Source organism: Dama dama, chromosome 12, assembly GCF_033118175.1.
Source record: "Dama dama isolate Ldn47 chromosome 12, ASM3311817v1, whole genome shotgun sequence".
NCBI lineage: Eukaryota > Metazoa > Chordata > Mammalia > Artiodactyla > Cervidae > Dama > Dama dama.
This window is the reverse complement of record NC_083692.1, coordinates 58289845-58306172: the sequence shown is the minus strand read 5'-3', so window position 1 is coordinate 58306172 and position 16328 is coordinate 58289845. Positions and strand designations below refer to the sequence as shown.

Genomic DNA, 16328 nt, shown 5'->3' with positions numbered 1-16328 from the left:
ATATAATTTCCCCTTAAAGAGAGAACGAAGATTCCCAGGTGGCTCAGATGGTAAAGAGTCTGCCTGAAGTGTGGGAGACCCGGGTTCGATCCCTGAGTTGGGAAGATCCCCTGGAGAAGGAAATGGCAAGCCATTCCAGTATTCTTGCCTGGAAAATCCCTTGGACCGAAGAACCTGGCAGGCTATATAGTCCATGGGGTCACAAAGAGTCGGACACAACTGAGAGACTTCAATTCAATTTAAAGAGAGAACAACAAGGTTAAGGTAAACTTTGATAGTTACAGTCATGGAATGTGGAAAAAACTGTGATTATACTTGTCTGAGGGCATGAGAGAGTCTCTAAAATAGAGGTGTTAGTTGCACAGGAGTGTCTGACTCTTTGTGACCCCACGGACTGTAGCCCACCAGGCTTCTCTGTCCATAGGATTTCCTAGGTAAGAATACTGGAGTGGGTAGACCCAGGGATCGAACCTGGGTCTCCTGCATTTCAGGCAGATTCTTTGCTGTCATCAGGGAAGCCAACAGGGAAGCCCCAAAAGAGAGAAAAGGTGTTTCCACACACAGCACACATAGAAGTAACTGAAAATAGGTCCTTGGATGTTCAGAATAATTAATATAGTTCTAAGAAATCAAAGATTTTTTTGGTAACAAACTGTGATTCTGGTAATTTACTGAAGTGTTCGGGGATTTACTTTTCTGACATTTGAGGTGGTTAGGCAAATAATCTCAAATACCCAGTATCCCAATTCTACCAATTTATAATTCTCAAATACAGGGGAAGGGCCTACCAATTTGACACGCTAAGTGACTTTTTTGAACACCACAATGGTAACCTGCAAGTAACAGAACCACAGCACCACTGAAACTTAATAATATTGAACTCCAGTGAACTCCAGTACCAAAGTCAGGAAGAGTGGAACCTGAGGCAAAGTGGAGGCACAGCCACCATATTCAGGGACTTTGATAATGAAAATATTTCCTCCTCCTGTTTTTGGATTTTTCCATGTTTCCTATTTGTCATGAGCCAATCCTGGTAGAGCTTATTTGAGCTCTGCTTCAGACTTGGCTGATAGAGGTTACTGGGTAAGGGAGCAGTAGGAGTTCTGGAAGGTCAGTCTTGACTAGTTTTTTCTTCCTCTCATCTCCATGTTGGCTTTTTATTTCCTGTGTCTCTGAAGGATGAGAGTCTCACATTTTTATTCCTCTCATTCAAACAGTGAATAAATGTCAGAATATAAAGAACTCTTACAACTCAACAATAAAACAGAAGTTATCCAATTTAAAAATGGGCAAAATCTCTAAAAATGATATGAAGCTAGCCAATAAACACATGGAAAGATGTTCAACATCATTAGTCATTAGGGAATTGCAAGACAAAACCACAATGAGATACCCTTTCAACATCAGCCTGGATGGCTCTAGTCAAAAAGCCAGATATTAACACATGTTGAGGATATGGAGAAACTGGAAGCCTCATCCATTGCTGGTAGGAATGTAAGATGATGCAACCTCTTTGGAAAACAAGAATCAAGGATACTCTCCATGCTGGAAGCATTAATTTTATCTTTGGCTTGATAATTTTTGAAATTACTATAAAATATTTATGTGATTTGCCAATTAATACCAATATGTATTAATATGTTTTTACCTACATAACAGGACCTTATATCAAGTCAAACCTTTCCACAAAATTTCTATATGCAGTGGCCAGAGCAACCATTCTTTGTTCAGGTGGAGAGGTACCATGTTTGAATGGTAAGGGGATGGTAGTTATGCTCTGTACACTTGCTTATCATGTTTGTTAAAGCTAGCTTGGAAATTTAGTATTCATACACACATATATATTCTATACTTTTTGTTCCTCAAAGTAGAATTGTAGAGAAAATTTTATTAAATTCTGAATAATATTTTAGTTTCATCAATGGCAAATTTGCTTCCATAATGGCACAAGGTGGCCAGATAACAGGAGCTGAATGTAAACATGCAGCTTCCTACTGCATTGACTGTGTGCTAAAAACTGTTTATCATATTTGCTTGCTAAGTCTTGGCCAAATGATTGATAGTAAATAAAATCAATAACAACTGCTTGTTAAAAGCACCATGGATTTATCTGTGCCATGTAAGATTTATTAGATTGAATGGAAGTCCAATTCTACATTTGGGTTTTTGTGAATAATACGCTTGGATAACATTTCATAGATGTGGAGGGGGTGGCATAGCATAAGCGACACCATTTTATCAAGTTCATGAACTGGTGCATCTGGGTGATGGCAATACATATCAGTAGCATAATGTAATGGACCACACACCTTTATAGTAAAGTCAGCTGTTGACTGTTTGCATCAAAAATAGTATATTATGTTATAAAGTCATTTCCCTTCAGCTTTGAGTGAGTTATAATTATAACTGAATCTGTGTATATTTGACCTTCTGAGTGTTTGCTCCCTACCAAGTCAAAAAGCCTGTTATGAAGACCTGTCTGGGGGTAGAAAAACTGTTTAATCCCTCATATTCACATTTACTTCTCTCTGCAACTGGTTTTGTTCAGAGACTAGATAATGTCTTAGACTGATGAACAGCACAGGTCAGAGCGGCATGGCCCTCTCACAGCTCTTCCTGGAGTGTGGCAGAGAGTGATAAGTATTTGGTGTCAAACAGTTGTTTCTTAAAATGCAAGCTGCAAGCAAAGTAAGAGAAAAGAGAGGATGAAGAAAAAGCTCAATAAAGCTGAATAGATGCTATCTGGCTGGAAAGGCAGCTTCAATGAATAAATCAGTGGTAGATGAGGATTAACCATCTACGTATATGGGCTAACGACAGAATGTGTATTCCCACACCAGAGCACAACGTTCAGCATTCTGCTTCCAAAGCTAATTCTCTAAGGAACAGTTTCTTCTTTGATCACAGCTCTCAGTATAAAATGTGCAGTGCTGGTTCTATGCAAGGCTTAGGGAAAACAATTTTATTTGGCTGGACTTTAAACCATTCTTAAACAATGGGCTTTCCCAGGTCATATATTCCTTTTAATATTTATGGTAAAAGGCAGGTCAGGTCTTTTCTTGAATAGGAATATACTTTCTTAAAAATTTTTTTAATTGAAGGATAATTGCTTTACAGAATTTTGTGGTTTTCTGTCATACATCAACAAGAATCAGCCATAGGTACACCCGTGTCCCCTCCTTCCCGAGCCTCCCTCCCATCTCCCTTCCCATCCCACCCTTCTAGATTGTCACAGAGCCCCTGTTTGTGTTCCCTGAGTCACAAAGTGAATTCACACTGGCCATCAATTTTACATATGGCATTGTAAATTTCCATGTTACTCTCTCCAGACATCTCACCTTCTCCCTCCTCTCCTCCCACCGTGTCCATAGATCTGTTCTCTATGTCTGTTTCTCCACTGCTGCCCTGAAAATAAATTCATCAGTACCATCTTTCTATATTCCATATATATGTATCAGTATGCAATGTTTATATTTCTCTTTCTGACTTACTTTGCCCTTATAATAGGCTCTAGGTTCATTCACCTCATTAGAACTGACTCAAATGTGTTCCTTTTTATGGCTGTGTGTATTCCATTATAATATGTACCACAGCTTCTTTATCCATTCATCTGTCAATGGACATCTAGGTTGCTTCCATGTTCTAGCTATTGTAAATAGTGCTGCAGTGAACACTGAAGTACAAGTGTCTTTTTCACTTTTGGTTTCCTCAGGGTATATGCCTTGGAGTTGGATTGCTGGGTCATATGGTGGTTTTATTCCTAGCTTTTTAAGTAATCTCCATACCTTCTTCCATAGCGGCTGTATCAGTTTACATTCCCATCAGCAATGTAAGAGTGTTCCCTTTTCTCCACACCCTCTCCAGCATTTATGGTTTGTAGACTTTTTGATGATGGCCATTCCAACTGGTGTGAGGTGGTGAATACATTTATTTTTCTTAAACCATCTCAGCAAAAGGCACAAAAGGAGTGAGTTTAAACTGAAAGTCTATGTGGGGTTACTGCTTGCAGGTTTGAACGCCTTTTTATGTTTCCCACAGGATAGACTTATAAATGTTTTAGATTTACAGAAATATACTTAACATGCCAAAGAAATCTACTTCTTGTTTTATATCACTTTTGCCTATAAATTTTAAGATGATTATTTTATTAGAAGAGGACAGTGAATCCCTGGCTGAGCTGATAGAACCTTACTGCCTATCTATTGCTTGCTTGGTTCTGACAAGAAGACAGAGGTACCCAGCACACCTCCAAGGATCTGGTCTAAGGAATACTCAACATACATGTCTCTCCCTTCCCTCTGCCCTGTATTTTCCTCATTAAATTTATTTTGTCACAAGAAAACTTAGGAGACAAATTACTTTTAATTTCTCACTAATTTTCATACATGAGAACCAAAAGATCTCAGTTATTTGTTATGTCCTTGAATTTATAAGACCATAAATTGTGCTTTGCAGATCATATGTTTCCTGTGATTATCAGAAGGTAGGACAGAATAGCAGCTCCACACAGGAGCTCTGGAGTCAGACAGCCTGATACAAACTCTGGCTTTGCCTCTTAAAATCGGAATGATTTTATAACCTTTTTGTGCAGTAAGATATGTGAATCCTGAAGATTAAATGAAAAAGTGGCTGGAAAGGGCTTAGAACAATAACTGGCATGCAGTAGGTGCTCAGTATATTTTTAACAAAAAGTGTGAAATACAGGGTTTCAAATTTAATTCTTACTGTCAGGCTCATAGGAGATACTTAATATACTGGGATATATATTGTGTCTGTTAGTCACTCATTCGTGTCTGACTCTTTGCAATCCCATGGACTGTACCCGCTGGGCTCCTCTGTCTACGGAATTCTCCAGGCAAGAATACTGGAATGGGTAGCCATTCCCTACCCATTAGGGGGATCTTCCTAACCAGGGGATTGAACCCAGGTCTCCTGCATTGCAGGCAGATTCTTTCCCATCTGAGCCACCAGGGAAGCCACTATATTTGCTAATCATTAATCTTCTGAGTCTTTTTTCCCATCAAACAAACCTTTTAAAAACATGGGGCAAGGCCATGGAGGCGGGCTCCCAGGAGCTGGGCCTGCCAAGCTTAGTGGGGTGAGGTGATGATCTAGTCTAAGAAAATGGTGGGGGGAGGCCTGGTGGACAGGGAGAGGGCTGGTGAGGAAGCTGGAAGGCCAGGAAGGTCAAGAAGGAAGAGGTAACTTAGATGGGTAGACAGGACCATGGCTGGATCTGCAACATAAACCAGAAAAGTTCTAAAAATGGCAAAGTCAAAGTCAAACAGAAGTGAAATGAAATGACAACTTCACTGGTGATGTCAAGTATATTCTATAAATTCTGCTTGGGTTTTCTGGGTAACATTACTCTGAGATAGTTCTTACTTTAAGACAGGGACCCAGTTTCAGGTTAGGATAAAACTGCTGTGAGAACATCTCAGTAGAGTGGTTTTTTTGCTTTGAGATGTCTTTTGGGATGAATTAGACATGCTGTTGACAAAACCTAGAGGGTCTCTGATAATCTGGGTTCACTGATGGTGGCCATTTTATACTAACTTCCCTCTTCCAAGGTTAAAAATTTATCCTGAAGGTCAGTGTGGTAATATTAGAAAGCCTGGGATGTAACAGGCAACGTACTACTCTTGACACACTGTTCTGCTCTGGTGTCACAGAAGCATCATTAGTTTTGACCTTTTAATATCGTCCTTTTTTTGTTGTTTTGTAAAAGGACTCAAAATAATCTGTTTATGTTTATCACAATTTAATGAAAAACTCAATCAAGTCAGTCATTTGGCATCATGTGTATAAAACCTAGCAGTAGTCAGAAGTAAATCAAAGCAGTAATTTTTAGTTATATTACATTAGTGTTACTGATGTCCAAAATCATCTTTCAGTTATTTATAACAGAGAAGCAACTTATAGTAAATATATGTACATAAATACTACAAAATTTATATTAATTGCTTTATCTCTTTGTCTTTGACTTTAATATTTAAAAAATAAGATAAATGTAACTTTTAATATTTTATCAAAAGGTTTAACATAAGATTTAAGGATAGGCTGAGTTGGGACATTTATCCACAGGCTGGAGTTTTAGAGCAGTCTACGCTTCACACATAAGAAATGAAGAAAACTGACCTCCTTACTGACTTATGGGCTAGTAACTGCCTAGAATGGTGTTTCCCAAACTTGTGTTGAAGCAAAAAGAACTTCTACAACCTAAATGTCCATCAGTAGATGAATGGATAAAGCAAATGAGATATATATGCGTTTGTGTGCGTGTATATGTATACATGCACACACACTTATATATCATCATCAACTCTGTTGCTCAACTATTAAAGCATCTCAAGCAATTAGTTCTGTAGTTAAAATGCAGAAGATCCAGGGAGAGCATACAATGGAATATTATTCAGTATCCTCAGATACAATTGTTTATATGTGATAAATCTCAGTTGCAAGTGGCAGAAAACCAATACAAATGAGCAAAAGCAGAAAGAAGGGGGAGGTTTGTTGATTGACAAAACTGGAAAGGCAGGAGTGGGTAGCTGGCCTTGGTTATGAAGGGTTCCAGGGGTTCAAATAGTGTTTTCTGAATTCTCTGTGTTTCTTCCTGCTGTATTTCTGTGGGTTGCCTTACTTTCTTCTACTAATACAGGAGGAAGAGGAAGAGGCAGGGATACAGACAGCTCCTGTCTTTTCTTCTAGCTGCAACAAGTTAGAGGAAAGCAAGGCTTTTCTGTCCCTGACTCTATTATCTATATATGGTATCCATAAACCTCAGAAGAGGATTCTCATTGGATGGACTCCTGTCATATGCTCATCCTTTGAATTATCAATTGGCCAGAGGGGTAGGGTGTGACGGCTTGCCAGGCCTATATGACACACTCTCCCACTTGGCCAGGTAAGGCAGAGCCCTGGATTGGCAGCCTCACAGAGTCACAAGGACTAGGCTGAGGCAGGAACTGATGGTGAGGAGAAGCGCTTAACTAAGTAAGAAGATCAGTCCTAGGTGTTCATTGGAAGGGCTGATGCTGAAGCTGAAACTCCAGTACTTTGGCCACCTCATGCAAAGAGTTGACTTGTTGGAAAAGACCCTGATGCTGGGAGGGACTGGGGGCAGGAGGAGAAGGGGACGACAGAGGATGAGATGGCTGGATGGCATCACCGACTCAATGGGCATGAGTTTGAGTGAACTCCGGGAGTTTGTGATGGACAGGGAGGTCTGGTGTGCTGCAATTCATGGGGTTGCAAAGAGTCGGACACAACTGAGCGACTGAACTGAACTGAACTGAAGTAAGAAGAACACTACTGTTATGAGACTAAAATATAAAAATCTCAAAACACTAAATTCCATGGTTACCATAAGCTCTTCTTTTCTTCTAAACAGATGGAATTATTAAATGAAACTATATAGCTCCTTACACTCTCAACCCAACCACATACTTTAAAAGAGACACCTAAAGTGAATGCAAAATCATATTTTGGCACCCTTTACCATCCTCCTTCCACTCATGACCCCTCAGGGCCAGGACTAGGGTGAGGGGAGTGAGGCACTTTCCTCAGGTGTGGAATTGAAAGGGGTGCCAAAACCTCAGTGGTCAACATAAACAATATTTTAATATGATATTTTTGTAAAATAAAAATGAATGTCAAAAAATCTATGGTGAACAAAAGGGCAAAATCTTAAAGACAGGATCAATACTACTGATTTTCCCTTCTGACTTAGGCTCCAATACGGCTCAGCATGGCACTGTCATTGATCAACATTTAAAATGTTGATATTCTGCTCATCATGAATTTCTTTGCATTCATCTTTGTTTTTTAAGACACTGCCTTACAGGACTTCCCTGGTGGTCCAGTGGCTAAGGATCTGTGCTCCCAATGCAGGGGGCCCAGATTCAATCCCTGGTCAGGGAACCAGATCACACATGTCACAGAGAAGAGTTCTCAGGCTGCAACTAAAGATCCCCCGTTCCACAACTAAGACCTGGTACAGCCAAATAAATAATTGCTTTTTTTAAAAAAAAGAAAGAAACAAAGATATCGCCTTACAACATTTTTATCCTGATTACTGAGTTTCTGGCACCCCCTTATGTTTTTCACCCAAGGTGAGTGCCTTACTTGTCTCATTCATGTCTTCTGCATCCACCTCACCAAAGGGGTAGGCACTCATTGGTAAAGCCTTCACTCAAGCTGAGTCAATCACATTCTTTCTCTAAGTTTGAAAATGTTGTCTAAGAGACACAGAGACACTAGTCTGATGAGAGTGGACACTTGAATTGAAAGTGATGCTACATTGGAGCTGGAGGAGTTGTGTTGAGCCTTGTGCAGGCCAAGGGAGCCCATTCAGAGAGAGAAGCAGGCATGAGAGAATTAGGCATGTGCCATGTTGTATTATTTGTTCAAAATATTTTCTACCCTCTTCTACAAGGCCCTTCTCTGGTGTCTCTCTACTGGAAGAGTGAATTTCCTACAGCACGGATGTCAGTCTTGGCCACATGGTTTGTTTTAGCCATTGGAATGTAAGCAGAAGTGACATGCCATGCCTGAACGGAAACTTTAAGTGCCACTGAGCAGATCTGCTTTGCTCCCTTCTCTCTGCCATAGGTTGGCATGTTCCAAACATGTTTTTCAGCCTAAGTTCAAGAAGTTGAACTTGAAGCTGTGCATCTGATAAAAATGAGTCATATCAATTACCATTTTAGCTTTGTAATTGAAAACCAAAATACCTTTGTTTATACACAAATAAATCCTGTAGTGTTCTTGTTCCTTGGGTTTAATTCAACTGACCATTCTCTCAGGACCCATCAGGATCTGGCTCACTCTTTGAGACCATCTTTAAGAATAGTCTTTATACTGCACCCTGTGCTCTTTAAGGAGCAAAAAAAGTATCCCAAGTTGGGGGATAGGATTTCTATGCAGTAATAGCTCAGAGCTTCCCTAGTGGCTCAGATGGTAAGGAATATTCCTGCAATGAGGGAGACCCAGCTTCAGTCCCTGGGTCAGGGAAGATCCCCTGGAGAAGGGAATGGCTACCCACTCCAGTATTCTTGCCTGGAGAATTCCATGGACAGAGGAGCCTGGCGGGCTACAGTCCATGGGGTTGCAAAGAATGGGACACAACTTGGCGACTAACACACATACACATACACAACAACAGTTGACTAATAAGACAATAACTTCTGTTCTAGTCAAAAACTTTCTATTTTGGCAAACTAAAATTACTAAGTTATAAACATTATAATTATTTTTTTAAAATACTGTCATAAATATAGTTTTAGATGCTTTACATCCTGTGGGTAGGAAGCACAGAGAGGTTATAGATTTGCCTAAAGTTACCAGCAGGTAAGTGGAAAAAATCAGGTCTGGAAGCCAGAACTTCATCTAGCTCTTTCTGTTTTTGCCTCAGTACAGTGAGAAACAATTTAGTCCTCTGTAACATTCTCCTTAATGCTTGTAAGAATGTTTACCTTGCTCACAGAATGTTCTCATTATACTTGAAGTAAATTTTTAAAAATTTAAAAACATGGACATATGTTACCTATTGCATTTACCATAGGAACATCTAGGTTATACTGTGTCTACGGCTGATGTATATATCTAACTGAACACCACTTTAGTTACTTTAAATAACACATTTATCATGCAAATATTTGATGAGATACCACCACACTACAAAGCAGGTATTTTTTTCCCCAGAATGCCTTGAAGATGAATGCATAATAACTGATGGTTTATTTTAAAATGCTTAAATTACAAATCTCTATTTAAGAAAAAGAAGCTAAGAGAGAAATAACATTTGAGACAAGATTTAGAATGAACAGTGATTAAGGTAGAAAGGAAAAGAAAATTCTTGCTCAATAGTAAAAACACGAAAGAATTTACAAATGTATTACTGATTCAGTGATTGATAAAATACATCAGGAATTCAAGAATAATGTTAGATTTAGAAATATGAATTGCTAAAATTACAAAGTAATAATAATGGTTCCAATTGCCTATATTAAAGTACCTTATAAATCCTGTTTTGTGTGCATAGCATTTCTTTATACCAACCTAAGTTAGATACAGAATAGAGAAAGTACTGATACTAAATAAAAAATGTCACCAGATATTTTGCCTACAAGGACACTTCCTGTATTATTATTTTTCATGGATTTTGAAGGCCATAGACACCTGAAAAGTAAGTCAATTTAGTCAACTGACAACTAATGAGTTTCAACCAGTTGTTTTTAAAAGCACATAAAAGATAAACTTCAGCCATTTTGTCTTGTTTCCTGAGGGAAACACTTATTCACACAGTTTTATCACTGGAAATGACTAAATATTAATGAAAACTTTCAGATCTAGTGATAACCTGTGTTGATAAATAACTGTCCAACTTTTGGAGAACTACTTAGTATAGTTCTTTGCTCTCCTATATTCTGAAGGACTTAGGTATTCTGGCTCATGAGTTTTTTGTGATGATGGAAGATAGACTATATGAGAAAACTGAATGTTAACACATTGACTATCTTAGTAAGCAGACATGGTGAGCGAATAATGTTTGTTGTTCATCTAACAGTTGATAAATGAATGTTAAAATCTGTCATCCTCCTGCCTTATATTTCTTGGCAGTTTAATCATTGTGATATTGACAGAACAAAAACTGTATTCACTATTTTGAAGAAATATACCAAAGATCAGAGAAGAAATCTTTTTTAAATGAACCAATATTCCCTTCCTAGTCTACTTATGTCATGTCTTAAGGGCTTTACACTATTCTTTTTTAGCAGACATCCAAATTTCAACTCTGTCTACACCACAGTGTCTACTCACAGCCTCCATTACTGATAAAACAAATGATTTAACATTTCTTTTTTTAATATAAATTTATTTATTTCAACTGGAGGCTAATTACTTTACAATGTTGTAGTGGTTTTGCCATACATTGACATGAATCCACCACAGGTGTACATGTGTTCCCCATCCTGAACCCCCCTCCCGCCTCCCTCCCCATCTCATCCCTCTGGGCCATCCCAGTGCACCAGCCCTGAGCACCCTGTCTCATGCATCAAACCTGGACTGGTGAGCCATTTCACATATGATAATACACATGTTTCAATGCCACTCTCCCAAATCATCCCACCCTCGCCCTCTCCCACAGAGTCCAAAAGACTGTTCTATACATCTGTGTCTCTTTTTCTGTCTTGCATATAGGGTTATCGTTACCATCTTTCTAAATTCCATATATATGTGTTAGTATACTGTATTGGTGTTTTTCTTTCTGGCTTACTTCACTCTGTATAATAGACTACAGTTTCATCCACCTCATCAGAACTGATTCAAATGTATTCTTTTTAATGGCTGAGTAATATTCCATTATGTATATGTACCACAGCTTTCTTACCCATTCATCTGCTGATGGACATCTAGGCTGCTTCCATGTCCTGGCTATTATAAACAGTGCTGCGATGAACACTGGGATACACGTTTCTCTTTCAATTCTGGTTTTGATTTAACATTTCAAATCTACATTTGATGTAGGGGCTTGATGGAGATTTAAAGGCTGCCTTTGGTTTTAATGGATAAAGTATAGGTTCTTCTTCACAGAGAAATACTGCTGTGGTTTGACCATCCTAATTAGTGTTATGCCTATAAGTCCTTTTTCCCAGACAGGGTGATTAATTTCTTAGCCCCAATGATATGGTAATTTGTAGGGCAACTCAACGTAGGCTATAGTTAGCAGTTTAGGAGTGAAATCATAGTGGGAAGAAAATATTGGCCATGAATTAAAGTTTTGAAAACTTTCAAAATTAAACATCAGGTAAACAATTTAAATTGAAATGTTTAAAAAGTGGCATGTGCCTGGGGTGGGGCAGAGCTCAAATTTGTGCTGAATTGTCTCCATCAGTACTAATACAGTTCAGAAGGCTATATGTGAGAACAGAAATAACTGCAAATGTGGATCACATTCAATCAATACTGAGTTTAGCTCCCTGACTGCTGAAAATGGTGATGTTTATTTCTTTCTTGCTTTAAATAAATTATCAATATTTCCCCCCTTAACCCGAGGGCCTTTCTCAAAGGCTAGCTTTTCTGGTCTCCAGGGAGTGCCAAGAAACCCTGAGTGGGGGGGCCCACAGCTGATGCCTGAAGACCATCTCTACTGCCCTGCCTCATTCTTGAGCTTGCAACTCAGTGGTGTAAAGAAAACCTCCCTATAATAGTCCTGAACCCCTGCCTTGACCTTTGCACCCCCAACTAAGTGGATTTTTTTAAAAAGTAAAAGATTTATGTGCATCTCAAGAGTGGTTCCCTTCCTCCTAATCAGTGTGAGCAACATTAAAGAGATCTCTTTCCTCCTGAAGCTTATTTGTGTGTGTGTGTGTGTTGGTGGAGCAACAGATAAACACAAAAGTAACATGTTAATTAAAATATATAGCATGCCAGTAGTGGTTAAGTACTACTGGGAAAAATAAAGCAGAGAGGGAACTAAAGGAATCAGAAAGGTCTCATTGCAAGGGTGACATCTGAGTAACGATCTGAAGGAGGCAAGACAGTGAACTATTAAGATACAGGTATTTGGTCTGGAGCTGAAGGAATATCAGATGCAAAGGCCCTGGGGTCAGGGGGGCCTGGTGTTTGTGGAGGAACAGCAAGAGGGACAGCTGGCTCAAGCAGAGGGAGTGGGAGGAAATAAGGTCGGTGAGGCCAAAGGAAACAGGTCATGTGAGGTCCTGGCTGACCTCATTCCCTAGGACTGTCTAAGAAACGTGGGGGCAACGGAAGGACTTTGAACAGGGGAGTGGCGTGACCTAACAAGTTGTTAAAGGCCCTGTTCTTGAGGCTAGCTTTGGCGGCGGTGCCATCAAAAGACATCAGAAAGATAAATTTGGTAACAGGTGTCTCAAAGTTTGCACAGACAACTACTGATAAAGGAAAACGGTTGAATTCTGGACAAACGAGTGTGTAGGTGGTCAATAGGAGGGATTACCCTGAGAAACTGGAAGATGCACTTGCCTAGTTTTCAGGCCGCTACCGCGGAGAAACCTCCAGTCCTGCTCCTCCAGCCCACGTCCTTTCTGTGAGGGTCAGGGCCTCAGCCTTTTGGCCGTGTTGCCATGGCGACTACAGGATTTCTTTCTTTTTTTTTTTTTTCCTTCTTCCACCCTACTCCCCACTCATACACCTCTTGAGCGCAAAGCACCCGGATCCGCATCCTTCCACCGCGGACGCTGGGTTTGGGCCAGCGCCTACATATCAATATTCCGCTCGCGGCGTGTTCCCTGCCCCCGCCGCGACTCCAGGCGCCAGCCTATTCAGCAGCTCCGCACCCAGCGGTCCGCGCCACCCAACCGCCCTCACCTCCTCCCCGGGGATCACGGCCGGAGCCCCAAACCGGCTCTGCCCTGGAGCGTCCCTGGCGGCCCAGAGAACAGCCGCGGGTCGGCCTAGTAACGCATCGCTTTCCCACTCGCTGGTGGCGGCCCAGAGTTGCACGTCTGCGGCGGGGAGGGGGCGCCCTGCGCCTGGCTCGCAGGCAGCGTGCCCGGGGAGACCCGCTCTACGCATCCCCGAAACAACTCTCTGGAGAGGTTCAACTCCCCTGTGCGCCGTTTAAGGTCCCCCTGCGCTTCCTGCAATGCACCAGACGGGGGAAGCAGATACCGGAGGCACCTGCATTGCGCCCCCGTTGGGATGCACTGTGCGCAAAAGAGGGGGGGGGGGTGTCATCTGCTGCAAAACTGGAGGATCGGAGGCGCGGGGAGTTAGGGATGGGTTTTCTTAGGACTTACCTTGTGCAGTTTCCACATGGCCCCTAGAGCCTTGACTTCGTGGCTGGAGTGTTTGCCCTCCTCCAAGCACTGGTAGCACACGGGCATCTTGCACTGCACGCAGTACATGCTGTGGTTCTCCAGCTCGTGGTCTGTGCAGGTGGAGACCTTCCGTGGGCTTAGCCGCCGGCTCACGCGGCCCTGGGCCGGGGGTACCAGGCGATGCTTGGCCAGAGGACCCCGGGGCGGGTGGCAGCGCAGGCGGCACGGGTCACAGTAGAAGACATCGCACTGTTCACACATGACGGTGGCTTCCTTGGGTGCCTTCTCGCAGAGCTGGCATTTAAGGGCAGCCGCTTTGCTCTGCTGGTAGCGGTCAATTACCCCTTCCAGGACGCGGTTCTTGGGGAAGCCGCGGAGACCCCGGTCATCCAAGATGAGGCTGCGGTGGCACTGGGGGCAGGTGATACAGGAGTTGCGGGGCACAGAGGCCAAGGCCGGTGACAGGTGGGTGGCCGGTGGCGGCATAGCCGGGGGGAACACACGGACGCCGTTGGGGGACTTCTGGCACGGTGTAGTAGGGGCGCTGGCGAACCCCCCGTAGGAGCCATAGCCGCTGTCCGCCTCGCTGTACAGGCTCATCTTGTCCAGATCCAGATAATCATAATCAGAGACCCCGGAGCCCGAGGCCCGTCGGCTCTGGGGGGACTCTGACTCCGGGGTCTGTACCAGGATGTTGCGGGCGCACGCCTGACATATATTGTGAGAGCAGGGTAAGATGATGGGCTCGCGATAGAAGGAGCCGCACACGGGGCATTTTAACTCTTCTTCCATCTCTTCCATGGGGACCGGGCTGGGAGCGAAGCAGCTGCGGCTGCAACGGGCGCCTGAGCTGACGAGGTGGCCGGCTGGCCTGTCGTGTCCAGCACCTTGGCCAGCAGTGGCGGCGGCGGTTTCGGCAGTGGCTCCTTCCCGCGTCGCTCAGGCGCCGACTCCCTGCGAGGCGCTCTCTCTGTGAGCCACCGAACCTCGGCGCCCAGAGCCAGCCTGGGACCGCCCCCTCCTCGGCCCTTAATCCCGCCCCAGCCTGTAAACAGCGGCCGATTGGACGGAGCGCGAGAGAGCGAAGCTCTTATTGGCCACATGCCCCATCCTTCTCCTCTCCTCTGCAGGTCACAGTGGGTTTGGTGGAGGATTCTGAGGATGAGGGGAGTCTTCATTCCTGGCTGCATGATCTCGGGAGGCGGCCGGCTTGCGGAGGCGAAGGGACCGGGAAGGAGGAATTAGGCGGGATGACTCATCCCTCGCCCCGCTTCCTTCCGACCTCCGGCTCAGTCGCCCGAGAACGGAGCGTGAGAAACCCCTCCTCGCAGCGAGGGGGCTGGCAGAGGGGTTGGTGCCTATCGCCGGCGTTTGCGTTTGGCTTGCAGCTATGGTCTCCGCGCCGACCTCCCCTCGGCGAGTGCTGCACCACAGAGGAGTCGGCCCTTCTCCTTCCGCTGCTGGCGCCTCACCCATACCTCGGTTTCTGTACCTTAGCGGGGACTTTCTCCCCAGCTCAGGAACCCGCGGAAGCCGGTCCCTGCACTCCAGCTTCCGGGGAGCCGATGGTGCAGGCCGTGAGCCCTGGCAGAAGTCAACTCTTCTTTGTCTTCTTTCTGTCCCGGTTCCTGCTGTCTAAAAGCGGACTGACAATATCGATTTCCTAGTGTTGCTGTGTGACTCAAACTAGGGACCCACGTAAAGCACAGTATACTAGTTAAAATCCATGGCCCCTTCATTTCACGCTTTCAGTACAAACTCGGCCCAGAGGCTTCTTACCTGTGATGTGAATGTGTCCCTATATCCCCACTTCAGTCCCCGTTCCCTCAAAGCTGTCCTCTCACCAGGCTGTCAGCACCCGGCTGAGCTTCCACAAAAGCAGCAGAATCTTTGGTTCAGTTGAGGCAGGATTGGGTTGCTTATTTCTGAGCGCCCACAGTTCGGTAAATGGATCACTGTGTCACTACAGAGTCTCTGTGTGACACCAAATAGCGTCTACCACAGCTTCCAGGATGGTGGGTTCTTCCTGTTTCTTCTAGCGAAGTGCATGAGGTGATGGTGATGGTGGGGGCAGGGTAGTTCTAGTGTCAGTTCTTAAATATTAAGCACTCTTCTCTCTCTCCCCAGTCATCGCTGGAGATAACTAGTCCTGTCCCTTGCTTGCAGAACTGCTGATTTGATGATGGAGGACCAAAAAAAAAAAAAAAAAATCCAAAAACACCCCCAAATCCACTTTTAGGTTAAGTGACATGGTGATATGCTGAGGTAGTAACTTATTTCAAGTAGCACATGGCTGCCTTTTGCTGAATGATTCGTGAAGTAAATGACAAAATTTCTTTCCAAGTTTTAACAAATCTTCCAATTTTCCATCTTCCAAAAAGATGACTTGATTGCAGCTCATTTAAACCACTCTACTGTGCAGGGGGGAAAAAGAGGAGTTTTTATAACCCTGCGCCCGGGGATAGTCCAATAAACTAGGTTATCTTTCCAACACCTTTCTTCAATTGCAATAAAAACAGCACCTGA

The 16328-nt window shown here is 43.2% G+C and overlaps 1 protein-coding gene across 4 annotated transcripts in view; it reads right to left on the bottom strand.

Moving 5' to 3' along the window:
• Positions 1 to 14782, bottom strand: part of TRIM9 (tripartite motif containing 9) — a 121984-nt gene extending 107202 nt beyond the window's left edge. For 2 of the 4 annotated variants that reach the window (XM_061157381.1, XM_061157384.1), the window contains exon 1: positions 13782 to 14780. In XM_061157381.1, the coding sequence (XP_061013364.1) occupies positions 13782 to 14603 (822 nt within the window). In that variant the 5' untranslated portion in view covers positions 14604 to 14780. Of the gene's footprint in view, positions 1 to 13781 lie in introns of all 4 variants that reach the window. The other 2 variants (XM_061157382.1, XM_061157383.1) reach the window with 2 other exon arrangements.
• Positions 14783 to 16328: the final 1546 nt, after the last annotated feature.